At 35.1% G+C, this 25,127-nt stretch overlaps 2 protein-coding genes and 1 pseudogene across 2 annotated transcripts; 1 reads left to right on the forward strand and 2 right to left on the reverse strand.

Annotated features, from left to right (window-relative positions):
* Window positions 1–276: 276 nt before the first annotated feature.
* LOC116120969 (probable anion transporter 6, chloroplastic) lies at window positions 277–3,563 on the reverse strand. Its single transcript, XM_031406940.1, has 4 exons — window positions 3,023–3,563; window positions 2,372–2,517; window positions 672–771; window positions 277–375 (listed from the first exon to the last, which is right to left on the reverse strand). Exons 1-4 carry the CDS (start codon window positions 3,416–3,418, stop codon window positions 313–315), a joined length of 705 nt encoding a protein of 234 aa, XP_031262800.1. The 5' UTR covers window positions 3,419–3,563; the 3' UTR covers window positions 277–312.
* A 1,126-nt stretch (window positions 3,564–4,689) lies between these two features.
* LOC116120965 lies at window positions 4,690–6,740 on the reverse strand (annotated as a pseudogene).
* A 15,471-nt stretch (window positions 6,741–22,211) lies between these two features.
* LOC116120970 (protein SRG1-like) lies at window positions 22,212–24,971 on the forward strand. The gene is made up of 4 exons (XM_031406941.1): window positions 22,212–22,567; window positions 23,476–23,723; window positions 23,926–24,259; window positions 24,397–24,971. The coding sequence occupies exons 1-4, from the start codon at window positions 22,355–22,357 to the stop codon at window positions 24,631–24,633; spliced, it is 1,032 nt and encodes a 343-aa protein (XP_031262801.1). The 5' UTR covers window positions 22,212–22,354; the 3' UTR covers window positions 24,634–24,971.
* The last annotated feature ends 156 nt before the right edge of the window (window positions 24,972–25,127 follow it).

A 25,127-nucleotide genomic window follows, 5' to 3' on the forward strand; every position in this document is an offset into this window, starting at 1 on the left:
CATTGGACAAAAGCCAATCAAGTGGTGCAGAAAGCAAACCATAAGCAAAATAATACCATATTGACAGCCAAAGGATTATCAATATTATGAGATCAATTAAAAAAATGGGAATCAGACGGAGTTTATTTAAGGAAAAATTGCAATGACATCTATTGAGGTTTGACCTAATTGCAAACTGTTTAAGCTGCTTTAATTGTTTCTTTATGGCAAAATCTAGGAAAGCTTTTGGTAAATTTCAATGGCAGAGTCCAACAATTTTAAAATTCAGTGACATAGTTAATCAAATAGCATGATCCTCAAGTACTTTGTAAGTCATACATGCCTGGCTATAAGGTCAGTAGCAGCTGATGGGGAAACACCTTCTCCTATTCCAACCTAGATTTTAAAAGATATAAAAGAACACAGTCAGTTATGATATAGGAAAACTAATAAACATTTAAGACATGAGACTCAGAGCTGGATGATTTTATGGGACAGAGAGAGAAAGCAAGAGAACTTATCAAACTATCCTGCAGGATGCATGAATGAACATGGTGGTTGGCAAGAAAATTTACAATTAAACAAGAATAATCACAATTATTACACATAAATAGGAACTTTGCAAATGGACGAAAGGTAAAAGATGTTTCTTCAAGTTGGACTGCAATTATACAATTTGAAGACCAACATACCAAAATGCGTGACAGGACTAATCCAGGCATAAATCCAGCAAGAAGAGGTACAAGTGCTGTAGCCAGGGACCAAGTCAGCACTCCAATCTCAAGCACTCTCCTGCAGAAGAAGAATATAACTTAAGGAGTCTCTGATTGCTATTACCAAAGTGAGCGAAAGAAAATTATCAGTCTTTTCTCATTTGATTATAATTGTTTTTGGTTTATGTGACATAAAGCATGTAACAACTAACTGATTTCTTTTGCTTGGTCAAAATGCAAAGTACAATTTCCTTTCTGTAACCAAAAAATGAATTTAGAACAAGAAATGAAAAAATATGTTTAGATAAAATTTCAGTTTTTTTCCTGATGTTTTGTTGAGCCTGGATAATGGTTATTTATTTATTTACATTAAATAAAATAGGTTATTGAATAGAATGAAAACCATTTATATTAAAGTTTTTTTATGCAGCATTTATTTCTTTAAAGCGAGCTATAGAAAGGATACCGCTCACCATAACAAGAAAAACTTTGTCGGCCAAGAATTGTTATATCAGTCTATTGCCATAGCAAGGATGCAACAAATTTGGTAAAGTTTTCCCATTTTAGGTTGATTCTTTTGTTTTTTTACCATTATTATTATTACCTTTTTATCAAAAGTGCTCTAAACAGTTAAGTCCCTAGCCTAAGATTTTTTCTTCTAAAAGGAGATGTCATTCATAAAGAGTTTAGGTTTGATATTTCCCAAGTATTAGTATTAGACAAACCTTTAGCAGCATGGAGAGAAAGAGGGCTTTTGGGACACATCAAGATCATTTCTGAAATGACTTTTTATATTTTCATACTCATTAAAGCAACATAAATTATTCTACAGAGGAACCCATTTTAGAAACTAGGATTATTCAATCCAGATTTTTTCCATTCTATTTTGTGTTTTTGTCAGAAACACATTGTGAGAAGCGGCCAAACTCATGGGAATCTTGTATAAAACCATTTATTAACAAGGATTGCACTTGATAGGCTTGTTGGGAGATCAAGCATGTAATGTGGAGGTACAATCATTTAAGGACTTGATATCAAAAAGCACCAATAGAGTTCCCTAGAGAGGGCAAAGTACGTGTGTTCAAGGTAATTGAACTCATGTCTAAGTCGATTATACTATTATTGACTTTCATAGTAGATTTCTTTCTCATATGGATTTGTTTCTTCTTAGTGATGGCTGTCCATGCTAAAAAGTTTCATGTTCCTTCGTGATTTACTTCTTATTGATTTGTTTTCAAACTTATATATTTCATACACACTGAAAATGATTATACACACTGAAAATGATTGATGATTATGTTAAATCAATGCATATTGTGATGATATGTTTGTTGATGTACTTGATGGAATTGAACTTTGGTAATTTTGATTGAAATTGGGATTAACTGGTAAAATTGATATATAACCCATTCAATATTTCTGATCTCTTAATATGTAACATTGAATATGCCAAAACCTAGAATGGCCCATGTCTATATAAACCAGTTCATCTACCCGAGCACATGTGAAAACTATTAATTAAACCTATTCCTCAACTTTGACATATAAAGACTTGATTTCTGTTCCTTTTCTCAGAAAGGACAACAAAGTTTATGATTGTACGATGAGAAACAGTTATTTTTATTGCAAGAATAGATAATAAAACATAATAGAAGTAAACAAAGTCATCAAAAACAAACCTCCCACCAAATATCTTGGCAAGCCAACCCCCAGGCAACTGACTCAATGCATAACCCCAAAAGAACGATGATTGAACCAATCCAGCCATTGATGAATTCCACCCAAACTGGTGTGACATTGGAATTATTGCAATGCTCAAGTTCACCTATAAAAGTTAATAAAATAATAAGAACGGAATCAAAATGAAACACCAAAACCCAAGTATCAAACAAGCAACACTTATATCCAGACCCCTTGTTCTAACGTGCGGTTTTACATCATAGGATTAATCTTTCTGTCCTTCACCCTTTAATAACCCCAAAAACAAGTGCATTTGCTTCTTTTTTAAGTGCCCATATCCCACGGAAACCTTATTCGCAAGAACATCAAATAAATGTTTATATGATGATCATGAATATGACAACAGTTAAAATTAATTGCTCAGATAACAATGAGCCCTTCAGATACTTTTAGCAAGCACTAAAAGCAAACGAGGTTTCATTTGTTATGGTGTGATCCTTTAACGTCAGGCATAAGAATAGTAAGACAAACAAATATATGCACTGAATTATAAAGGTGGAAGGCTAACATATGTTTGTAAATTTTGCTATGCAGAAATGCCACAAAACATGTTCGTAGAAATTCCCGAGAATAAGTGAACAAAGAACTACCTTATCCATGTTACAAATAACAAACGCAAGCGAAGTAGTTCCAATAAGTTTATATCTCTGAGGAATATCCTTCCACGGCGGCCAATTCGACTCAAAACCCACTTCTCCAGACCCGCTTGTGTGGCCTAATTCTCCCTCTGATTCTGAAACCGAACCCGCTCGCTCAAGTTCATCCACTCGTAGACCAGTAAGTACTCCATCAAACTCCCCAATTTCACTTACATTTTCCTTCTCTTTGATGCCACATAAAACTCTGAACCTCAAACCATGTTTAGCAGGAAATGAAAGAACACTATGGCGGTTGAATGAAGTGGGATTGTTAAGGATTAATCTCTGAGAGCTTGCACTGTTAGAAAGAAGACAAAAGTTGTCTGCTCTGAGTGTAAGTCTGGCCATTCCTTTGAGTTTCGAGTGAGTTTAGAGGAAGGGCAAGGAAATATACAGAAAGTAGAGAGTGGTGTTTAGTGTTTTCTTTGTTTTAGTTGAGAAGAGAGAAGTCATGGAATGGCAAGGCAAAAGTTTAACGGCTTGAGGTGGTTGAGGTGGCCACGGAACACCTGGTTTGTGGCTTCAATTAATTTGAATATTATGTGGAGCCTACTTTTGAGACTTGGTCTCTGTTTATTGGCCGTTTTGTTGTCTGAATAAATTATTAGTACTCTTATCTTATTACATATAAATTATAAATTTGAGTTTTTTTTTTTTTTTTTTTTTTATGAAATAAACAATTAATGAGTGTCTAGGGGTTTTTATCATCCCGCCACACGAGGGATAACGAAGTCAGAGGAAACGGTAGTCAAATAACATTTTACCCTTTGCCTTTTGTACCATATTTACTGTTAAGTTATAAAAAGGCCCTTTGTAGAATTATAATTTTGCCATTAAATTTTGTTATGATCATGTGTTAAGTGTGATAATTGATTTTTATTTAAAATTAACTTGTGCAATGACCATTTTACCCTTGGTAAGCTAGTTATTTTACAATTTTTTTTTTCTCAACTTTTTAGTTTATTATTTACAAGCAACATAGCATAGTATAAGCTAAACTATATAGCACTAAATAATACAAATACAATACAATGTTTAGTAACGAAGCTCCATTGTATAAATAATACCAAGTTAAATAATGCAATCTATTCTACATTAAATAATGCTGTACTAAAACCATTGTATTGGTGAATGCAATGTTACTTAGTATTAATTTTAAATAAATAAACATTATCAATTAATTTTAATATTAAATATGCAATGGTTTGATCGGTGTTGACCAATATTTGACTATCATCTTAACTTTCGCTGACCAAAATTGATAACTAGCCTTTCAAGTTTGGAATTTTTTTAATTTATTAGTTAAATGATAATATATTATTTTTTAATAAATAAATTAACAAAAACAATACTATACAATGTACACCAAACATAACATAATATAAAAATAATACAATTCCATATTTTATCAAATATGAGATAACATTTTATATAGCATTATAGAACACAATGCAATTTGCTTAATGCTATATAATGTCATGTGTCAAACATACCATAAGTATCTTAAATTAACAAATTGGTGATAGATTAAATGGTTTGAAAACAAACTCTCATATAAACTCAATAACAAATTATATATTTTTTAACTGAAACTCAAATTCTTCCACACAAACTCAATAGCAAATATATATTTTCTTTAATCAATACCATAATAGAACTGGCAACTCTACTAATGTTTGCCCATTTAGAAACAAAAATGTATAAACTAGAGTGTTCAAAACCAATTAATCAGTTTGAACCGGAAATCCGAAAACCAAAGCGTACAAGCACCAATCAAACCCACAATACAAACAAACCGGCTACTCAAAGAAAGCTAAATCATTGCTGCTTCAATTGGCCTTAAACCTCGCTGGTAATATTGAAAATAGAAGCTACAATAATCTTTCACCTTCTTGTATAGTCTTGGCCTTGTCTCATCTACCAATCCATTCACAGTTTCAATCTCTCTATCGGAATTCGGAGTAAAGAACATGGCCAAAGAAATTCTTTCTCTTTCTCTTTCTCTGTTTGTCACCACTCTGTGCATAGGACTCTTGAAAATTCCATTGCTCATTATCTGCGTGCATCATCCAAAACTTAAATGACTTTAAATTCTTTAAATTTTGCAGTCCACAAACACTAAATCAAGAAAATAATACCACAATGATCATGTTTTGAGAATTCTTATAAAAGAGAGCTCAATCTTATACAATGAGCCTGATTACCTCTGCCTGATCGCCGACGTTAACAACAAGTGCTTCAGGAATGATTGGAACTCTGTACCATTGATTGTCTTTCAGGAATTGGAGGCCTTCTACTTCTTTGTCTTGCAGGAGAATGGTGAGAGCTGATCCATCTGCATGAGGCTTCAGACCGAGAGTCGCATCAGGCCTTGGACATGGAGGATACAAGTTGAATCTTGCAACTAATGTGGCTCGTTCTCCGTACATATCCAAAAAGCTTGTTTTCATCCAAACTTAATGACCTCGCCATGGCCTTAAAGATGACTTCAATCATCACTTCTGTCTTCTCAGTATATTGATGTAGAATTTCCCTGTATTAATACAACAAACAAGGTTAGCATGCATAATCCATCATTCAATTTGTGAGCAAAAATAGTGCTCATTTCTATTAAAAGAGAAACAGAATCAGAATGTACCAAACGTCCTGTGACAGTTTTTCTTTTGTTGCAGTGATAAATTCTTTGCTTATACATTATGAATAAACAACTAAATTACCTGAAAGTTTCAGGGTTTTCAGGCCAGTATTTGAGTTGTCGCTGATCTTTTGGACTTACAGAAAGATATAATCGGTCAGTCCAATCAAGTGTTTGATTCTCCAAAACAATCATATCATTTCCGTATCCCTCAATTCCACCATCTTCTCTGGTGTATTTTAGCTTCTTTTCTTGTGGAAGTGCAAAGAATTGCTTGGTGACTTCACGCACTTTGTCCAGAAATGTTTTTTCTATACCATGATTCATTGCCTGCAACTCAAATGCTCAAAGTATAATAGTAAAAGCAATTAATGCAAGATCAACATTAATCAATACAAAGATGAATTCTGGACGAATCAGTGTTTATAGGGTTTTAACTTTTAATTTACTTAGTTTCATCTCTTATAGCTTCAAATTTCTTTATGTCTTATATTTTAAAGCATCCTCAAATTTTTTAAAGTTCAAATATTAATTCAAAAAACCAAGAGGCAAAGGGGAAGCTGAGATGGATATCCGAGCTCATAATATAAATCTTTGTGATTGGGATGAGATGGCTTAAATATTTGAGTAAGTATTGTGTAGCTTCACACATTTTAATGGCTCAGCCGATGCAACATCATGTCTGTGGCAGAAAGTAAATTGAACCAAGTGAGATATACTTTCTTTAAAGATTATTCATAGTTAAAAAAACCAGACCTGGAAACAACCCCAGAAACTGAGAGCTGAACGAAGCTTTTCAAGTTCTTCTTTACTGGATGATGGAGAGGTGATGAGAGCAATATCAATAATTGGGATCTCCATGATCGGTAGAGAAGCATCAAAGATTCCTCCATCACTGTCTTTGTAGATATAGTTTTGAGGTAATTCTTGGCCATTCATGCTCAGTTCTTGAACACTTTTGGCACCCATGATATTTCAGAAAATCAGCGAGTTTAAGGTAGTTTGGACTTGGATTGAGAATTTTATGATTTCTGTAAGTCGGCTTCTTTGGGTGGTGTCTATTAATACCATATTTATATATATCACTTTCGTCTTCATGTTGGGTAGTTCAATATTGCTGGAGTCCTTGATGATTTGGTTTCTTGTTACTATTCTATATTTATTTAAGCCTTCAAATATTATCATGTTCCACTTTGTTTGACATTTAAATAATCTATTTTTTGAGTGAGTTAACGACTTTTTCCCACCCAAGGTTTGCCTTAATGACATTTTTTAAACTCAAAAAATTTTAAAATATCACTTTCTCACCCAAAGTTAATATTTTATTACTATCCAAAATCAATTCTGCCTGTGAAAATTCTCTTCATCACCACCATTTGAACCTTCGATCTCTATTTTATAAAACTCTTCTCACTTTAACACCTAATTTCTCACCGATTGTCAGTTATTGTAAAACTATAGTTTCCTGTTCTTCGCTAATTCTTAGGTGAATATTCAATCGGTAACTACCATTGATCGATCGGTATCTACTCCACAAAACCTTCTTATTTTGGCTCGTGGTAACTCGTCAAATGCCAATTGATAAAGTGAAATGTATTGTGGATATTAATGAAACATAAACTTTAAGTGAGAAAGTGGTATTTTAAAACTTTTTAGATTGGAAAGTGTGTTAAGACAACTTTGGGTGGCAAAAAAGTCGTACTCTCTTTTCAGTACACAAAACATAAAATTTAGAGTACGTAACGGGAATGCATAGCACCATATTTTAGGGGGAAAAATATTATTTTTACTTCAATTAAATTGAATATCAAAATATGTGTACTTTGATTCCATTATACTAAACTTTTTATCTTTATATATTTTAAAAAGGGGCAAAAATCCTCACCTCTCCTGCTTTTCTCAAAATAATACTAAGGGAGTGAGTTCTATCTTTGTAATTAGAGTTAACAACTTTTTTCCACTCAAACAGTAGTTTAATAACACTTTTTCACTCACAGACTTTTAAAATATTATTTTACTATTTATATTTATATTCTGGCAACTAACAGAGAGTAAACTCTATCTAGGCTGCTAAGGTTTTGAAGAGAAGAAACCAATGAGTCTTTTGGTAGTGGAAGGTTGGATTTTGATAGTTGAGATTTATCAGAATTTGAATTGAGAGGAGCAGCTACGCAAACCATAATCGCTCGATTTCTATCAATTAGCGGGATTGATGGCAGTAGGGTTTGAGGGGTTTTGATAAATGATGATCGAGAAAGAGAATGATGGTGGTGTGGGGTCGCAACGATGCTGGAATCGAAATCGGAATATAAATTTAGATAATAAAATGGTATTTTAAAAGTCTGTAGGTGAAAAAATATTATTAAGTCATTATTTGGGTGGGAAAAAGTCATTTACCCTTGTAATTAATCTGCCCCAAAAAATTCATTACTCTCCACCTCAAAGTACAAATCCATCTATCTAACTTCAGTTAGAATTTTTGAGAAAATGACTATTTGATCCTTTTGTAATTGTTTCTCATATAAGAATATATTTCTAATTGAAATATTAAAAATAGCTACATGTATTTAACCGACTGAATTCCATTATTTTTATATCAGTTAGGAAAATATTCTTATATGAGAAACAATTACACAAGGATCAAATAGTCATTTCATAAAAAAATTTAACAGAAGTAAACGGGCTTGGGCTTTGGGGGTTAGTAAAGAATTTGAACAATATTATGCTTACAATTAAGGAGATGTTTGATTAGAGGTAATAAAAGATTACTGGGGTTATGTTATCTTATATTACTTGATTACCATGTTTGGTTGTCAAGTAATATAAGATTTCGATAATCTTGCATTATCAATAATTGTTACCGTTGGTAATATTGGAGGTAATTTGATTACCTCCATTTTCTTAGGTATTGTAAGATTATCAAGGTAATCTTATTTTTTGTTATAATTTTATCCCTTATTAATAAAAAATTTGGACAATAATGCCCCTGTTTAAAATAAATTTACATTAATATATCATTTTAATTTTATCATTGTTTAATTAAGCTTTTAGACAATAATGCCCTTATATTTAAAACAAATTACAGACCACCACGACCACCCAGCTACCACCGCGGGCAGTGGGCCAACCACCACGGACCGTTGTGGAAAGTCGTCAGGGTCCCCAAAAATGACTGAGATTCGCTGGAAGGCTTCGATATGGCCATTTCCGGCCATATCAGGCCAGATCTGGCCAGAAAACTCTAGCCTGATATGGCCGAAAAATAGCCATATCAGAGCCTCGTGGTCACGGTGAGCTACTCACAGTGACTTTCGGAGACTTTCGGTTGTGGTTTGCGTTGGCGACAGGCGGTGGCAGGGGATGGGGTGATTTTGTCATAAATTAAAGTTTTATATAAGCGGGGGTGTTTTAGCTAAATCTGAAATATTGGGGGTTAAAAGAAATTATTCAAAAATTAATAATAAAAATAATATTATATTAATATTTAAAAAGAGGGCAATTTTGTAATTTAAATAATATACCCACCAATTTATTCGCCTTAACCAAACATATTAATATAACATACCCACCAACTAACCAAACACATTTTCCTAAATATTCCCAGTAATCTTCAAGGTAATATAAGATTCTAGTAATCCAACATTCCCTGAACCAAACACCCTCTAAGTTGTATAACTGAGTCATACAAATATATAAAAAGCAAAGGACAAAGCAATCATTTTACATAAATTTTGTGTAATTTTTGTCTGTTTGTATAACTCAGTTGTACAACTTATTTGTAAGCAAAACATTATTGATTCAAGAAATGTTAGATTTACAAAAAGTCTTTGTACAAAGTGACATGACAACTGGCACAATAAGCCACATCACCAATTTCCACATCAGCATTTTTATATTTAATAATTAACTAATTATATTAATTAAAATATTTCAATTAATCCAAATTCAAAAAAAAAAAAAAAAAAATTGATTCTATTAAATAAAAAATCCCCAATTCCCTCTCTATTATTCAAACTCTAACCTTCCACTGTTATTTCTCATCCTTCATCTTTTTCCTCTCTCCTTCTTCTCTTCTCCTCCTCTAGTCTTCTTCCTTTCTTATCAGTTTTTTTTCTCTCTCCTCTTCCTCCTTTCTTCTCCATCTCCTGCTTATTTCTTATTGTCTTTCTCCATCTTCCTCTAATTGCACTTGGGCAGTGGTTGAATCTTGCCTAGAGGTGAAAAATTAACCCGCTCGGCCTGGCCCGACCCAACCTTAGGCCCACATCTTTGACCAGAAGGGTTAGCCCAACCGGACTCGCCAACCCTAACCCGACGGGTTTTTGTGTGGGCCAGGCTGGGCCGGCCTAGATTTTGTTTTTATTTTTTAATTTTTTTTCTTTTGTGCAATTTTTTAGTTAACTTTTCAAATATCAATTAAATTAGATTAATTTTTTTTAGTTAACATTTCAAATATTAATTCAATTTTATATAATTAAATTGTAATATAAGAAAAATTAGATTTATTCATTTATCAAAAAATAAAATAAAAAATAAGAAATTACAACAATTATTGCCTTGTTAAAAACCTTACCAAGAAAAACCCAATTGGGACAAAAACTTGGTAAGGAAAGAAGAGTGCAATAATTGAAAGTTAATTTACAAATTACAAAGTTACAATTTATAAAACAACTAATATGAGGGTTGAATAGGACCTCCCTCATATGTACCATCTAAATTACAAAATTGAAATGATTCTATTAAAGTATTGTTAACAATCTCGTATTGATCCTGATAGCGCGACCGTTCCCAATCTCGAAAATATATGAGGACTTCAATCAATTTTGATGAAAGTTTAGTCCTCCTTTCATTTAAAATTCTACGTTTGTTCGGATGAGACGGTTGAGACAAGAACAGAGAAAACATCCAGGGCAACTTTTGATAATACTGGAAAAATACATTTTCTGGTTTGCCAATATTCTAAGACATTAAAGTTGGCTCTTTATTGTGGATCAGCAAGTCAGGGGTTCCCAAATATTGGTGAAGCTCATTACTCTATAGTTGCATGGAGGACAGCATTGTTGATGCTTCTGTAGAGGACCTTGTGCTTCGGGCTCGAGTCTTCTTCTGCCTATTAAATGCATTCCAGGAGTCAAAGTCTTCATTTGTGTCTTCTGCTGCTACTTCCTCAAGTATTGTGCCTCTTTGCTTAGAGCTGTTAACGAGCTCGGCTCGTGAAAAGGAAAAAGAATTCGAGCTGAGTCCGAGTTGAGCCAAGCCTTTAATTTCCTAACTCGGCTCGACTCGTAAAGAGAGAAAAAGATTTCGAGCCTAGCTCACGAGCCAGCTTAACGAGCCGAGTTAGAGCCAGCTCGCGAGCCAATAAAAAGCATGCAAATTTTTTTTGAAATTCGGTGCAGATTTTCTCTCTCTCATTTATTGCTCTTTCTCTTTCACTCCTTTTCCCTTTTAATTTATTATTGATTTGCTTTCTTCTTTTCTCTCTCTCTCCCCAGACTACAATGGCTCACGTTTCTCTCTTTTTATTTTTTTTCCCTTTCTTTCTCCCTGTTTCCCTTGCTCTCTCCAGTCTCCACCAACTCTGAAGTTATTCTCTTCCTCTTCTCTTATCTTTTGTTACTTATTACTTTTGGCTTTCTCTTCTTTTCTCTCCCTCTAATGACGCCTGTTTTTCTTATTTTCTCTTTCTTTCTTTCATTCTTTATCCTTGTTTCCCCTGCACTCTCCACCAACTCTGATTTCTTTCCTTCTTTCTTCTTGTTTCCTTGCACTCTCCACCAAATCTGACGCCGACAACTTGCCTAAAATGGTTTGGTTTGGTTTTAAGGGAAGGGATTTTAGTCGCGTTTTTAGGGATTTTAACATCGAGGTGTTCTTTGTCATTTTTACAAACTTTTTGTTTTAAAAATTTTAGTTTAATCCCCTATACTTAATAAAACCCCTAAAACACCCCAATAATTCGAGCTCGGCTCGGCTCTCGCGAGCCTAACAAGCCGAGCCAAGGCAAGCTCAAACTCTCTCACGAATCAAGCCGAGCTGACTCGATTCCAGACGAGGTGAGCCGTTAACGAGTCATACTCAAGCCGAGCCGAGTTGGCTCGCGAGTGGCTTGCCTTGTTGAACAACCCTATCTTTGCTGGTTCCCATACTTGCTTTTATATTGCAAATATACCTCTCCAAGACACTGTCTTATCTCTCCTAGTTGATTGACATACAATTCATCTTGCAAATTTTCACTTAATGTGTCTAAACCATTTTTTAAATCCGCTAATTTAATCCTATGATCAAATATAACAACTAAACAAAAAAGAAAAGGAATTGGTTTCCAATATTTTTTAAATTTTAATTCCATTGCTTCTATTGGTCCCACTAAAATTTCATTGTTTATGTTTCGAGCAAATAAATCTGAAATTGTTATAATTATATGTATTACCAATGGACTAGTAGGATAATACACACTTGAAAGTTTTAAAATGGCAAGATAAAAGGTTTTAAGAAAAAAATGAAATTTTTGAGCTATATGCTAATCACTCTCTACCAAATAATAAAGACTTCTATGATTTACTACAAAATAACTAATTAAATTTGCATAAGGTAACCAGGAATCAAACATTAAATAAGTATTATTCCACCTAAAAGGCATGTCTAATGCAAAAGTTCTAGGAGACAAATTTGATTTTTTACTACTAGTAATTCAAGCTAAATAATCACTAATTCTATCAATATTATTTTTAAGTTCTTTTCATACCACTTTTTACAATTAAATTAATAATGTGATATACACAACATTGGTGAAAAAACTTCAAATTGTCATAAAAGGGAAAATTTATTTTTAAAAAATCTATAGTTTTACTGTTAGCACTTGCATTATCTAAAGTTAAACTTATCACTTTGTGAACAATATCATAATCTTCTAAAAATTCAACAATTTTATTATAAATTTGTTGACCCTTATGATCCACATCCATTAATTTAAATCCCAATAAAAATTTATTTACATTCGTTATCAAAATAATGACTTGTCATATAAATATAATCTTTTTTAGCTCTACAACTCCAAATATCGACGATTAGAGCCGCACTAACATAACAACTATGTATTTTATTTCTTAATTCTAATTTCATTTTCTTAAACAATTTTATTAATCATTTCTAGTTGAAGTTTTAGAATAAGTTTAAAATTTTGGAAAAAAATGGATTTTTAATAAATTTTTCAAAATATTTATCCTCGGTCATATTAATAGGTTGATCAGTTGTAGCAATATATAAAGTTAATTGTTTCCTATATACATAAGAATTATAACGTCAAGTATTACTCATACTAGTTATTTGAGTTTGATTGGTTTCTCTATTTCTATAATGATTTATATGTTTACTAACATGTCTTTTCAAAGTACTAGTACTATTACGTTCATCAACTTTATAAATTTCCACAATACTTGCGTCTTGTTTTCTTCACTTGAACTTTATTTTCGATCTCGTAAAACTTTTCGAGATGCACCCAAACGTCTAATGTGTGCCTGTCGTCGTTTCCGGTAGCTCAAGTTAATGAACCCGCTTCAACTTTAGATGGAGTTAGACGAGGACGAAGATTACGAGAACGACCTCTAAAACCATCAGGAGCTGTAGCAGCATGGGGAGGCAGGGGAATACTATGAGGTGTATCGGATTCTGAGAATGGGAAATCGAGACTGTTTGAATCTACTGCATTTACGTTAGTAAATTCAGGGGGACTATGATAATTTTTTTTATCATCAAAATTGATGGTGGGATGGAAATATCTATCCATTCTAGTTAAAAAAAAAATGGATATAAAAGAATTAAAGAAGGAGAATTGGAATTTGGAAATAAAAATTGAAAATTGAAAATTACAAAAACTAATAAAAATTAAAATGAGAGCAAATTGACAACAAAGAGAGACTGAGAGATTTTTATAGAGAAATTGAGAGAATGAGAGAATTTAGGATGTAAGGAAATATGAGAAGTTTAGGTCCTATTTATAGGAAAAAAGGGAAAAGAAAATAACCAAAAAGACCTATCCACTACTATAAAACAGCTATATTTGAATAAATGGGTTTTTGTAAAAAAAAAAAAATTAATTTTAATTATAATTTTTTTTTTGTCCAACTCGCAGGTCAACCCATCGGGTCGACAACCGCCAACCCGACAGGTTAGAAGGGGTTAAAAAAAAATAATAAAAACAATATGTCAGTCGCCGGGTTGCCCTATGAAGTCCCAACCCGTTCGTGTGGCACACTCCGGGCTGAGTTTAATCTGGCCCGCCATTAAGATGGGTCGGTCGAGTTGATGCAGGCTGGGTTTTGATCGACTAGCCTAACCCAACCCATTTCTACCACCTCCACAAATATTATGTGGGTGTAAATGGTTCAGAGCTTTGGAAGACGGGGGATATATGTGTTTATACCTGTTAACCTGTTAAAAGTTCTTGGTAGCATGAATAATGATTTAAATGATGAGTCTGTTTGAATAAGACTTGTTTTCATTTGATCATGGTCTCGAGGTAAACCGGAGTCGGTTTGTTAAATACTGTCGTAGATAAGTTAGAGCTTTTGACCCAGAAGCTTGAAAACTTAGACAGAGAGTAAATTATACGGTGTCGTATATTTGCTCTAAACGAAAATTAACCCAGATCGGGAACCAGATTGAAGGTTAATTCTGTACTTCAAAAGGTCAAACACGTAACATGTTCTAACTATTTTACTAAGCCGGTAAAATGAGATGTCTCTGGTGCTGAGTGACATCGAACAAGTGTGCCTATTGAAGGATATACTAAACAAGAGGTTAAACGGTTGTGTTAGACCTCTGTAACGGCAACCCAGATATTCGAAAGAGTATCTGACTTGGCTAGTGTAAGCGACTTTTGGATGCTATTCAAAAGGCTTTTAGTCAAGGGTGCACAAAGATTTTGTGTTTTATTTGCCGGATTTCCACCATGAAGTCTCTGAGCTAGAGCTTCGGAATAAGGGTTGGAAAAAGCTGAGGCGGTAATTCCTTACTGGTACGGCGAATCCCAGCCGAATCCAGATCCTACACCATATAAAGAGACAGACTTTACAACTGAGTTGAGACTGATTCAGATTGACCATGGGTGGTCAGGATGTTTTGGATCATTCGCAGCTAGTTTGCAGGCAATTCTCGGATTGCCTCCAGGATTGCACAGTTTGTGGCCAAAGAAACCCAAGGTGATTGGGAAAAGGCGGAAAAACTCTTTATGAAAGGTGTCAAGGAAGAAGACTTTGTTTCTAAATGGATGGAAAACGGAAGGTTTATTCCAAATTTCTACCTCGGATGCTGAACGAATCAGCAGATATTATGAGGAAGAAATGAAGAAACAAGGAAACGAAACGAAACTGGAGGATTGAACTTACTCCAGGTCCAGGTCCTAAAAAGGCGGAGCTTGATGACTAATTCGAAACTCAGAAATCTGAGTTTAAGATGATCCCCTTGAAGGAATTTTAATCCTTTAAATTCTTTCGAAGGATCCTTAAGGAAATCTCCAAACCCAAATATAAGCAAACTTATCCAACGCGGTAAGTCGGAGTTTATGCCTCGGGAGTACCTAGAATGGTGGAGATACCGTCTAGCAGAAGTTTCTTAACATCGATTATGTACGAATGTAACGGATGCAATCGAAGCATGGGAACTGTTAACTGGGTTCATATTCAGAACAAGAATTTTGGACTCAGTGATACTTACAGTTCTAAGATCCACACTGCAGGGAGCTGCAAGAACTTTTGAGAAGTCTAGAAGCTGGAACGAGTCTGTTAGATATGTAGGTGAGTTGAAGAACAAAGAGGCTATCTTTGCACTCTTCAAGGATATGCTCTGTCGAGAATTTACTGAATAACTATTACCAACAGGAATCTCGCAGAGGTAGTTGCCTTAGAACTTTAACAACTAGGCTTTGTGACATGTGTCTGTTTGAAAATTTCGTCTGTGGTTAGACATATTTTTATCAGTTGCCTGGTGGCACACAGGAAGTCACGAAGAATACTTTCTTTGCTAAGCTTCCCCCAGGATGGGATAAGGCACAAACAGGCGTTTAAGCTTCTACTTGAAAAGAATCAGGTTGTTGATTCTTTAGGAGGAAGAATAGAAGCTGTTAGGCAACTCGTGAGCACAGAGTTTTGAACGCCAAGCTGAATAAGGAAGCTAAAAGCTTGAGTTCAACGATCTTGTTGTCAAAACTTTGATGGCGTGCCAGGACATATTGGCTTGAGTCGAGGGGTTCGACTAAACATCAAGTTGAAACCATATGAAGAGAAAAGGATCGTTCGGTAAAAAGAATTTAAGCCGAAACGTTTTCGTAATATGGTAAAACAACCTGTTACTAATAAACGGAATCTTCCGGATCATGAAGGTTTATTAGCGAACAGGAAAGGTAGACTTAACGCTAAGAACGTGGACGCTATTTTTGTGCTACCTGCCCATCTAGCAAAAACGGAAAAGATTGTATTGTTGCTGGATTTGTGTGACAAGAATCATTTTCAGATAAATGCCCTCATAAGGAAAGAAGAAGGCTGCGGTAAGATTTTTAGAAGTCAACGCGAAAAGTCAAACTTCTGAATTTGAGCCAGTTTGGGATACGAAATGATTCTGATGATGAGGTTTATGAGTTAATTTCAGATTACTCTGATGATTCAGATTCTTCAGAGGATGCCTCAAAAGATTTCACTTTTGAGGAACAATTTTCAAATCTTCAACGCGTAGGATATTCATGCAAAAGACTAGTAGTCTAACGAATATCCTAGGAATAGCGGTATTGGTGATGAGGATGATCTTATCCCAATTAGAATGAAGTGAAAACCCTAACTCGGTAATTAGTTCATCATCTAATTACGAGGATCACTCAGGTAACCCTGATAATTGGGTAATTCCGAGTTAACACCTAGAGAGGTTTTTGAGAAACGCTCTAAGTGGTTATTAAAGCTGAAGGCTTGGAAGATGTACACGAAACCTTTTCGTGTAGCTTTATCTCAATCTCGAGAGGGAGAATTGTACTCTCGATGAGGAGTGGCTACGGAAGGTTCGAAATCTTGCCAAACGGGCAATGCATATAATTATGTACAACTTGGTGTGTACAGATTCGTGTGCAGGGACTTTCTGTGGAGGAATAATGTACCTGTTCAAGTTGCTTTACTGAACAGACGATGGCTTTACATTTGGTAAAGCCTTGTTGGCATTTTTCACCTAACTTAGCTTTAGGAGATGCCTACGGGACTGTTAAACCAGATATATGGTAGTCTCCAGGATCCAAATCTCAAACGGATTATGGTTCTTCGAATTCATACTTCAGGACTAGAAGACTTGATGGCTTCTAGTGATGGAATAGCAATTCAGTATAGGTTAATTTATCGGTTGATAAATTCTGTTAATCCTATACGTATGAACTCCAGTGCAGATACTAGGTTCATGGCCCGGACAGGATTTTGTAATTCCAATTCGACCTACGGTAGTCAATGCTAAGGCTCTACTGGCCAAACGATGGGTTTTGGAATATTCTACACAGCCCAGCAGGGTGGAATTAAACCCAAATCGGGATTCAAATCCAGGAACTTGATAATGAGGTTGAGGTTACTCTTCCTACGCCTAGAAACTCGATGTCTCTAGAGCGGAATAAGGAAATTCAACCTATTATATCAAGGAAAATATACTGGAACAGATGATACTGCTAGTGATGCTGGAGTAGCAATAGCAGGAAAATAGTTGGGTATAAATCTGTGCAAATCCCAGTATATGAAGAAGAAAACTCCAAGCACGAAAATGATGAGTCATGAAGCATTGTCATGCGTGTTCAGGGCCTATTGACACATGCATATGTGCTAAACTGTGTTTTCCAGAATATGAGGAATATACTCTGGATATTCTTGTAGACACAGGAGCAACCAAATGTATTGCAAGGAAGCAATGTTTTCCACAAGAGCTTTGGAAACCATTGGAAAAACCTACCTAAAACGGTTGCAGATGGGGGTCAAAGTATGACACGATGTGGTAGAAAACGTGGTTGTACTGTTAAACGAAAAAAATTCACCTAAGAAGTCCTAGTGATGGATTACTTGGAGGTAGATTTTATTCTCGGAAATAGCTTTCTGCGAGGTCAAGCAAAGTTAGGCCATTCACTTAGGATAACGCCACATTATCCTAGGAGGACATAATCCCTATTCTTGCTAAGCCTGAAGTTTCAAAAGTGAGAAATGGTTTTAGACCGTGAAACTAAGGCAAGAAGATATCACATTGTTTTCCAGGTTTTGGAACACAGGATGGTGGTTGAAATCTTCTGAAGCAGAAGAAGTGGGAGGCTTGTAATTTTTTCTTTTAAAGGTTATATCCTAGTTACATCACACGGATCGCACGAGGATATCGCAGGAGGATATCCCTCTGGTGCTGCCTTGAGAGCCGCGTATATTTCATACATAAGGAAAAAATCTTGAAGTTGAAAACGAGAGCCAAAAGAACTCTTTAGGATTGGGAACTTAAAAATCCTTTAAAGAAGACTTCTCCATGCTTTGATGATCAACCATTAAAGTTATGGGAAAAACGGTATATATGCTTCACTTGAATTGAAAAGGAAGGATGATAAAAATCCTATCCTTACACTCTTGATGCAGAGGAGGATTCATAAACAAATACCGGAATTGCTGGAAAAGCAATTGATACCTCAGTAAAGTCCACATCTTTGCCAGCATCATGGTTATGATAGAGTAGCAGTTAAAGGTAAAGCGCGGATGGTTATCGATTATAGCAGTTAAATGAAAAAACCATTGACGATGCTTATAAGATACCAAACAAATCAGCTGCTTGATAAAGCTAGATTTGGAAAATCTTCTCTAAATTTGATCTAAAGTCAGGTTTCTGGCAGATCAGAATGAGGAGTCAAGCATTCCTTTGACGGCTTTCACCTGTCCGAAAGTTGTTTGAATGGATGGTTCTGCCTTTTGGACTTAAGCAGGCACCATCAAATTCCAAGGAAAATGGATAAATCTTTAGAGATTTATCTAACTTTTGTGTAGTCTATATTGATGATGTTCTGGTTTTTAGTAAAACCATGGAGAACATGAAAATCATCTTAGACTGGTGGCAAAAGGTTCCTTGATAATGGAATGATTCTATCTGAAAGAAAGGTAGAATGGTTTAAGAACAAGGTGAAGTTCTTAGGCGTTGAATAGGTGAAGGAGGTATTCAACTCTAAGAACATATCTCAAAGAAGTTGCTGGAATTCCAGATGTGCTGGAAGATAAGCACATGTTACAGCAATTTCTGGGATTAGCCAATTACATGCGCGAGTATGTTCCTAATCTCGCTAATGTAATTAATGGCTTGACGCTTAAAGTTAGTGATAAAGTGCCCTAGGTTTGACACTGAAGACACTAATTGGTTAAGCGGCAAGGCCTTGACAAAGCAATTAAACCATTAAAACTCTTGGAAGATGAGGATAAACTCATTATAGAATTGATGCATCTTACTTGTATTGGGGAGGTGTGCTTAAGGCTAAGTACTGATAATATTGAACGAATTATTCGATATGCGTCAGGAAAATTCTCTCCCGCTGAAATAAACTATCCTGTCCATGAGAAGGAAGTTTTAGCAGCGAAAGAATGTATTGACCGATTCGATTGTTCGTAATCAGTCAGGAATTTACTTTAAGGACAGACTTTAAATATAAAACTTTTATGAAACTGTCTTTAAAGGATGACAAAGCTAGACTAATCAGATGGCATTTTGTTGCTGACTTTTTGTCTAGACATTTTGCAGAGGAATTGCAGGATAATGGCGGACAAGAAGGAAACTGGAAATCACTTCTCAGCTCCAGTGTAAGCACGGGGACATTTGAGAAGGATTGTCCTTTGGTTTACTTCTACTTCAAAGGTTACTGCTAAAAAGGAGAAAACTGCGGATAAGCAGGTGGCTTCTTCTTCAGCAGTTACTGCGGTAAAGCAGGTTGAAGGGAGGAATCGTGACTATGATTCTGATACTTCGGATAGAAGAAACCCAAAATTTCAACGATTGCAGGGTGAAACTTCTATGAAGGGTCTGAAAGAGGGTTACTCTTAAGAAGAAAACAACTCAGAAAAAGCAAAGGTTTGCTGGTCTTGTAAGCAGAGGACATGAACGGGCTAATTGTCCACTGTCAAGATAAAAATTTCTGAGGAATCGTCAGGCGCTACAAGCGTGGTGACTCCACATACTCCACAAACAAAGCTGTGATGGACGCGCAGATTTTTGAGAGGTTTAGCTTTCCAGAAGCATAAGATTAACTTCAGCTAGTCAAACACTCTGGGAGAATCTGAAAACCAAATTAGATCGCGATGCGATAGGACAAGGGGAAGTACAGCTGCAGAGGTGTTTAGAAAAGCTAGCAGAAGGTTAGCATGGCTGGAACTACAAACTGTTCTATGAGGATGAGGATTCAGGAACTGCTTTACTCTATGAAGCAGGAATTCAAAACTTGAGGTAATGAGAAAATGTCATTTTTTGACATATCAAAACTCAAACTCGAGAATTTGAATAAATTAATGTGAAATTGGAAAAACGACTTGACGGATGGGGTTCAAGGATTAGCAGTTTATCCTAATGGAGCTATGGATGTTCGTTCCATGGAAAATCTTTAGAAAAGGTTTCTGTAGAGATCTTTGACTAAATATGGATCGACACAATGCAAATTGACATCAGGAAGCGATGGTGGATCCGAATATACCAATGGTTAAGCAAACGCTCTGTGTATTGATACGGAAAGTTGACACTTTCACTTGCATGATTACTTCCTCATTGCAAGAGAGCTATGATGTTCAGCCTGTACAGATATGGGAATTTCTTGTAGAGAACCATGTACCGAATTATGCTCATAGTGGAGTAAAAATTGGTTCTTTTGCACTAGAAGATTCAGAAGAAAGAAGAGGAAGATTGGACCAGGTTACACATTGCTAAAATGTTACGTGTAAATCCAAACTGGAAAGCTCGTGAGAGATAATGCTACTGTCCATATCAGAATGGAATTGTGGTAGTTATACCAGACAGGTAGCATTGATCCAGGACACTTTTTCAGCATAATCAGGCCCAGTTGAAAACGCTATTAGAAGGGTTCGATTTAGCCCATCTACCGAAGCAGGCCTTAAGGGAAGGTACTATTGATCTTCTAAGGTTGGTCCTAGCCCACGACCGGAAGCCCAAGAAGATGACTCTCTAAAAGATTTTATTGATCTTATCGAAGTGGATAACTCAAGGATTGATAAAAATCTGGAGGATGGAATTTGGACAACCGGAAACGTCCAACACGTACTACGCTGACGTGTATCCAACCGGAATAATACGTGGACCATCAAGATTTTGCTGACAAAATTTAACGCAGGATATTTAAAGCAATCTTGATTTTTGTGTCATAACACGTGTAAATGTAAATAACATGTGTAATGTAATAATTTAGTTTGTTTTAAACAGGGGAGACACATAGGACCTATGTCATATTTTCTTTATGTTCTTATTTTCTTTAAGTTACTGTGTAGGTTTTGTTTAGCTAAAGTCAAATCACATATGTTTTGATTGACATTATGTTTTGTAATATTCACGGATTCAAAAATTTTGAAATCGGACTTCTCTATATAAAGAGAAGCCTTGTACATGTTATCAGAGAAAGTTATATTTTCAGTTTTGAAAATTCTCTCGATCTCTTGTTTACTTTTACTTGTATACTCGAAACAAAAAAAAAAAAGATCTATTCAAGACGATCGATATCCAGTATAATTAATCTGTTAAACTGAATCTATGAATTTCTCTCCAATTAATTAACTAGGTTGTTTAGTATTAATTGTAATAATATTTGTTAGACTGGATATAACAATATAAAATTTTTTATTTCTTCAGTTATTATTATTTTTCTTAAGAAATTAGACTTGGCGAATTTGGAGTTGAAGGATTGTAATTAATTATGTTTTATGAGTATTTTTGATGGAGAGTTAAAAAAAAAAAAAAAAAAAAAAAAAAAACAGAAGAAAAAACTAAAATGTCAGGAAGAGAAAACCAGGGATTGGTGGTTGGCGTGGCTGGCAGTGCTGCGGGAGGCAAGGAATTGGTGATTGGGCCGCACTTTGGCAGTGCCTCTTCAATAGTGACGATGCGGTTGCAAGTGGTGGTGGGAGAGGATAAACGGTGGTGGTGCGGTTGAGATTGGGAAACAAAAAAGAAAGGAAGAGGAGGAGAAGAGAACAAGACGAAGCTGAAGGATTGGAACAGATTTTTGATTTAGTATAATCAAATTTTATTTTATTTTTTAAATTTAGGTTAATTGAAATATTTTAATTAATATAATTAATTAAATATTAAATATTTAAAAGATGCTGATGTGTAAAGTGTTATGTGACTTGTCACGTCAGCTGACACTCTATTCTATTCTATCCATAAAAACTGGTTGCCACCGCAGCTCAGCAAAAGATATTTATTCTATTAAAATATAAATACAACGAATCATCAATGACGTAAAACTAATTTGAGGTTTGAACCCCCCACAACACAATTTGCAATATATGTATATGAAATGCCGTTAATATACACAAACCTAGTATTGACTTACAGCAATCACCAGGTTCTCAAGCTCAGTCTAAACTATCCAAGAACTGCTGCCTTTCCGAAGCAACATGGGAGCCAAAAGTGTCCAAGAACTGAGCATCAGTGACCAAGATTTACCACAAAACTATATCTACAAAGGCAGTGATGTTGGACTCCTTGATGCTTCTCTTCCGTTCATGGAGGTTCCAATTATTGATTTTGGTCTTCTCACGTCTCCATCATCCTGTATAGAAGAACTTGAGAAGCTTCGTTCAGCTCTCAGCTCGTGGGGCTTTTTCCAGGTCTTGTTTTGCCACTTCTCAATTTTTAAAGATATTAGATTGTAAAAGCGGTTCATTTTCTTTCACATACTCGATTTTACTTTATGCTCTATATGTGATTTTGTATAGGCTGAGAAGCAGAAGTTTATTCGAAGCTACTCTAAAAATACCTAAATTTTGGCCATCTCAATTACTAAAATTACTTAGGATATTCATCAGTGATCACGGCTTCCTCCTTTGCCTCTCTTTGTTAACAGGGCATCCTCCATTGCAGCTCTCTTTATTTTGGTTTTGGAAGAGTACAATTACTTTTAAAAGCACTTAAATGCTTCCTTAAGAAGCATTGTAAGTGTTCATGTTTTTTTTTTCCTTTCCTGGAAAGTGTTTTTGTCTGTCTCAACGAAGGGAACTGCTATTTCACAGGGATGACATTACCCTATGAAGCAGCCCTTGGAGATTTATGATAGAATGGTTGCCAAAAGAAAATTAAACATTCTGGAAAATCAATTGAATTGAATTAGGTACTAATTAAGGTACATAGACTGACCAGTAATAATCAGCCTTAGGTACCAATGGATTTGAGAGTTCTCAAATTACTGTCCTGTTACCGACCCAGAATAAAATTTTAAAATACTATTGAGACTGTCAAGAACTCGCACAATTGCACTCTTGATTTGTTGAATAATTAATCATATATACACGTAATGCAAAATCAAGAATTCAGCTCAATTAGCTGTAGTATGAAACTTTCAGAAGTTTGTGTTCGCTTGACAATGTCAACAAAAAGTAACTTACAACTCTAGAAGATCAAACTAAAAAAATGAAAAAAAAGTAATCACTTATTCTTCCAGAATTTTCTTTGTATGAATCTCTCTAGTTTTTATTATGTTAAACTTGAATAGGTTATACTCAGAACATTTGAGTTGCAGGCAGTGAATCATGGAATAGAAATTACATATCTAGACAAAGTACGTGAAGTCACCAAGCAATTCTTTGCACTTCCTCAAGAAACGAAGCAGAAATACCACAGAGAAGATGACAGCACTGAGGGATATGGGAATGACATGATCATCACGGAGAATCAGACACTGGATTGGAGTGATCGATTGTTTCTTACTGTAAATCCACAAGAACGGAGACAACTCAGATTCTGGCCGGAATACCCTGAAACATTTAGGTAATTTAGTTGTGCTGTATTATATTGAAGATCATATAATGCATAAGCAAACAATTAATCACTATGACAAATGAAACAATGTCACATTCCTAGGTAGTAATCTGTGACGGAAAAATGATAGTTGCAAAAGGAAACAACATTAGCAAGAGAGCCCTTGTTGGTGAAAAGAATTAAACTTTTTTGTTTGTTGTGACTGATGCAGGGAAATTTTAAATGAATACACTTTGAAATTACAGGTGATGACTGAGGTTCTCCTTAAGGCAATGGCGGGGTCATTAAATTTGGAAGAGAACAGCTTTTTGGATATGTTTGGAGAACAATTACAAGCCTTAATAATTGCAAGATTCAACTTCTATCCTCCATGTCCGAGGCCTGATACGGTTCTTGGGTGCAAGCCTCATGCAGATGGAACAGCACTCACCATTCTCTTGCAAGACAAAGAGGTGGAAGGTCTCCAAGTCCAGAAAGACAATCAATGGTACAGAGTTCCGGTCATTCCGGAAGCTCTTGTCATAAATCTTGGGGATCAGGGAGAGGTAACCATGCTTATTGTATAGGATTTGAGTTCGCTCTAGAATGCTCAAAACATGCTTTGTTGTTCTATAATTTTCTTGATTTATTGTTGCGGGCTGCAAAAAATTTCAACTCATTGAGTTTGACATGATGCATGCAGATAATGAGCAATGGAATTTTCAAGAGCCCTGTGCACAGAGTGGTGACAAATAAAGAAAGGGAAAGAATTTCTCTGGCAGTGTTCTTTATTCCAAATTCAGATAAAGAGATTGAACCAGTGAATGGATTAATTGATAAGACAAGGCCAAGATTGTACAAGAAGGTGAAAGATTATGTTAGTATCTATTTTCAATATTACCAGCGAGGTAGGAGGCCAATTGAAGCTGCAATAATTTAGCTTTCTTTGTGTGTCTAAATCTTTTTTTATACACAAGTTAGATGCTGTATTGTAGCAATTAATTTGAAATCAAAATAAATGTATTAATTCTAGATCATCTGTTGGGAAAGAGAACAGAACAACTTGTTACACATGTTAGCTTTTGATAAATTGTAAATCCAACAGATGGGAAGCATATTATTAGGTCAATTCCATTAGGGCCTTAGTCAAAATAACACTTTAGATTCCGAAATGATAGAATAAGCCCATGATAAACAACCTCAATTGTAATCAGCTGTTCAAACACTTGCAGTATCAATCTCCTACTATGAAACTGCCTCTCTTTTATTTTTATCTCATTAAAAGAGTCATTGTTTATCTACTGTTGTTCACTTTAGATATTATTAATGAAGTATGTTTGGTACATATGAAATGTTAGAGAAGCATGTTATGAGTATGTTTGAGAGAACATATGTAATAGGAACAGAGCATGAACATGACTAAGGAATGTTGGA

The sequence above is a fragment of the Pistacia vera genome, unplaced genomic scaffold, assembly GCF_008641045.1.
Source record: "Pistacia vera cultivar Batoury unplaced genomic scaffold, PisVer_v2 Contig953, whole genome shotgun sequence".
Classification (NCBI taxonomy): Eukaryota; Viridiplantae; Streptophyta; class Magnoliopsida; order Sapindales; family Anacardiaceae; genus Pistacia; species Pistacia vera.

Coding starts and splice junctions, on each gene's coding strand:
- LOC116120969 (XM_031406940.1), bottom strand. CDS start 3,418: ATGGCCAGACTTACACTCAGAGCAGACAACTTTTGTCTTCTTTCTAAC. Junction 2,518..3,022: donor TTATTTGTAACATGGATAAG/GTAGTTCTTTGT, acceptor TAACTTTTATAG/GTGAACTTGAGCATTGCAAT. Junction 772..2,371: donor GCCAAGATATTTGGTGGGAG/GTTTGTTTTTGA, acceptor CTTCTTCTGCAG/GAGAGTGCTTGAGATTGGAG.
- LOC116120970 (XM_031406941.1), top strand. CDS start 22,355: ATGGGAGCCAAAAGTGTCCAAGAACTGAGCATCAGTGACCAAGATTTA. Junction 23,724..23,925: donor GAATACCCTGAAACATTTAG/GTAATTTAGTTG, acceptor TGACTGATGCAG/GGAAATTTTAAATGAATACA. Junction 24,260..24,396: donor ATCTTGGGGATCAGGGAGAG/GTAACCATGCTT, acceptor TGATGCATGCAG/ATAATGAGCAATGGAATTTT.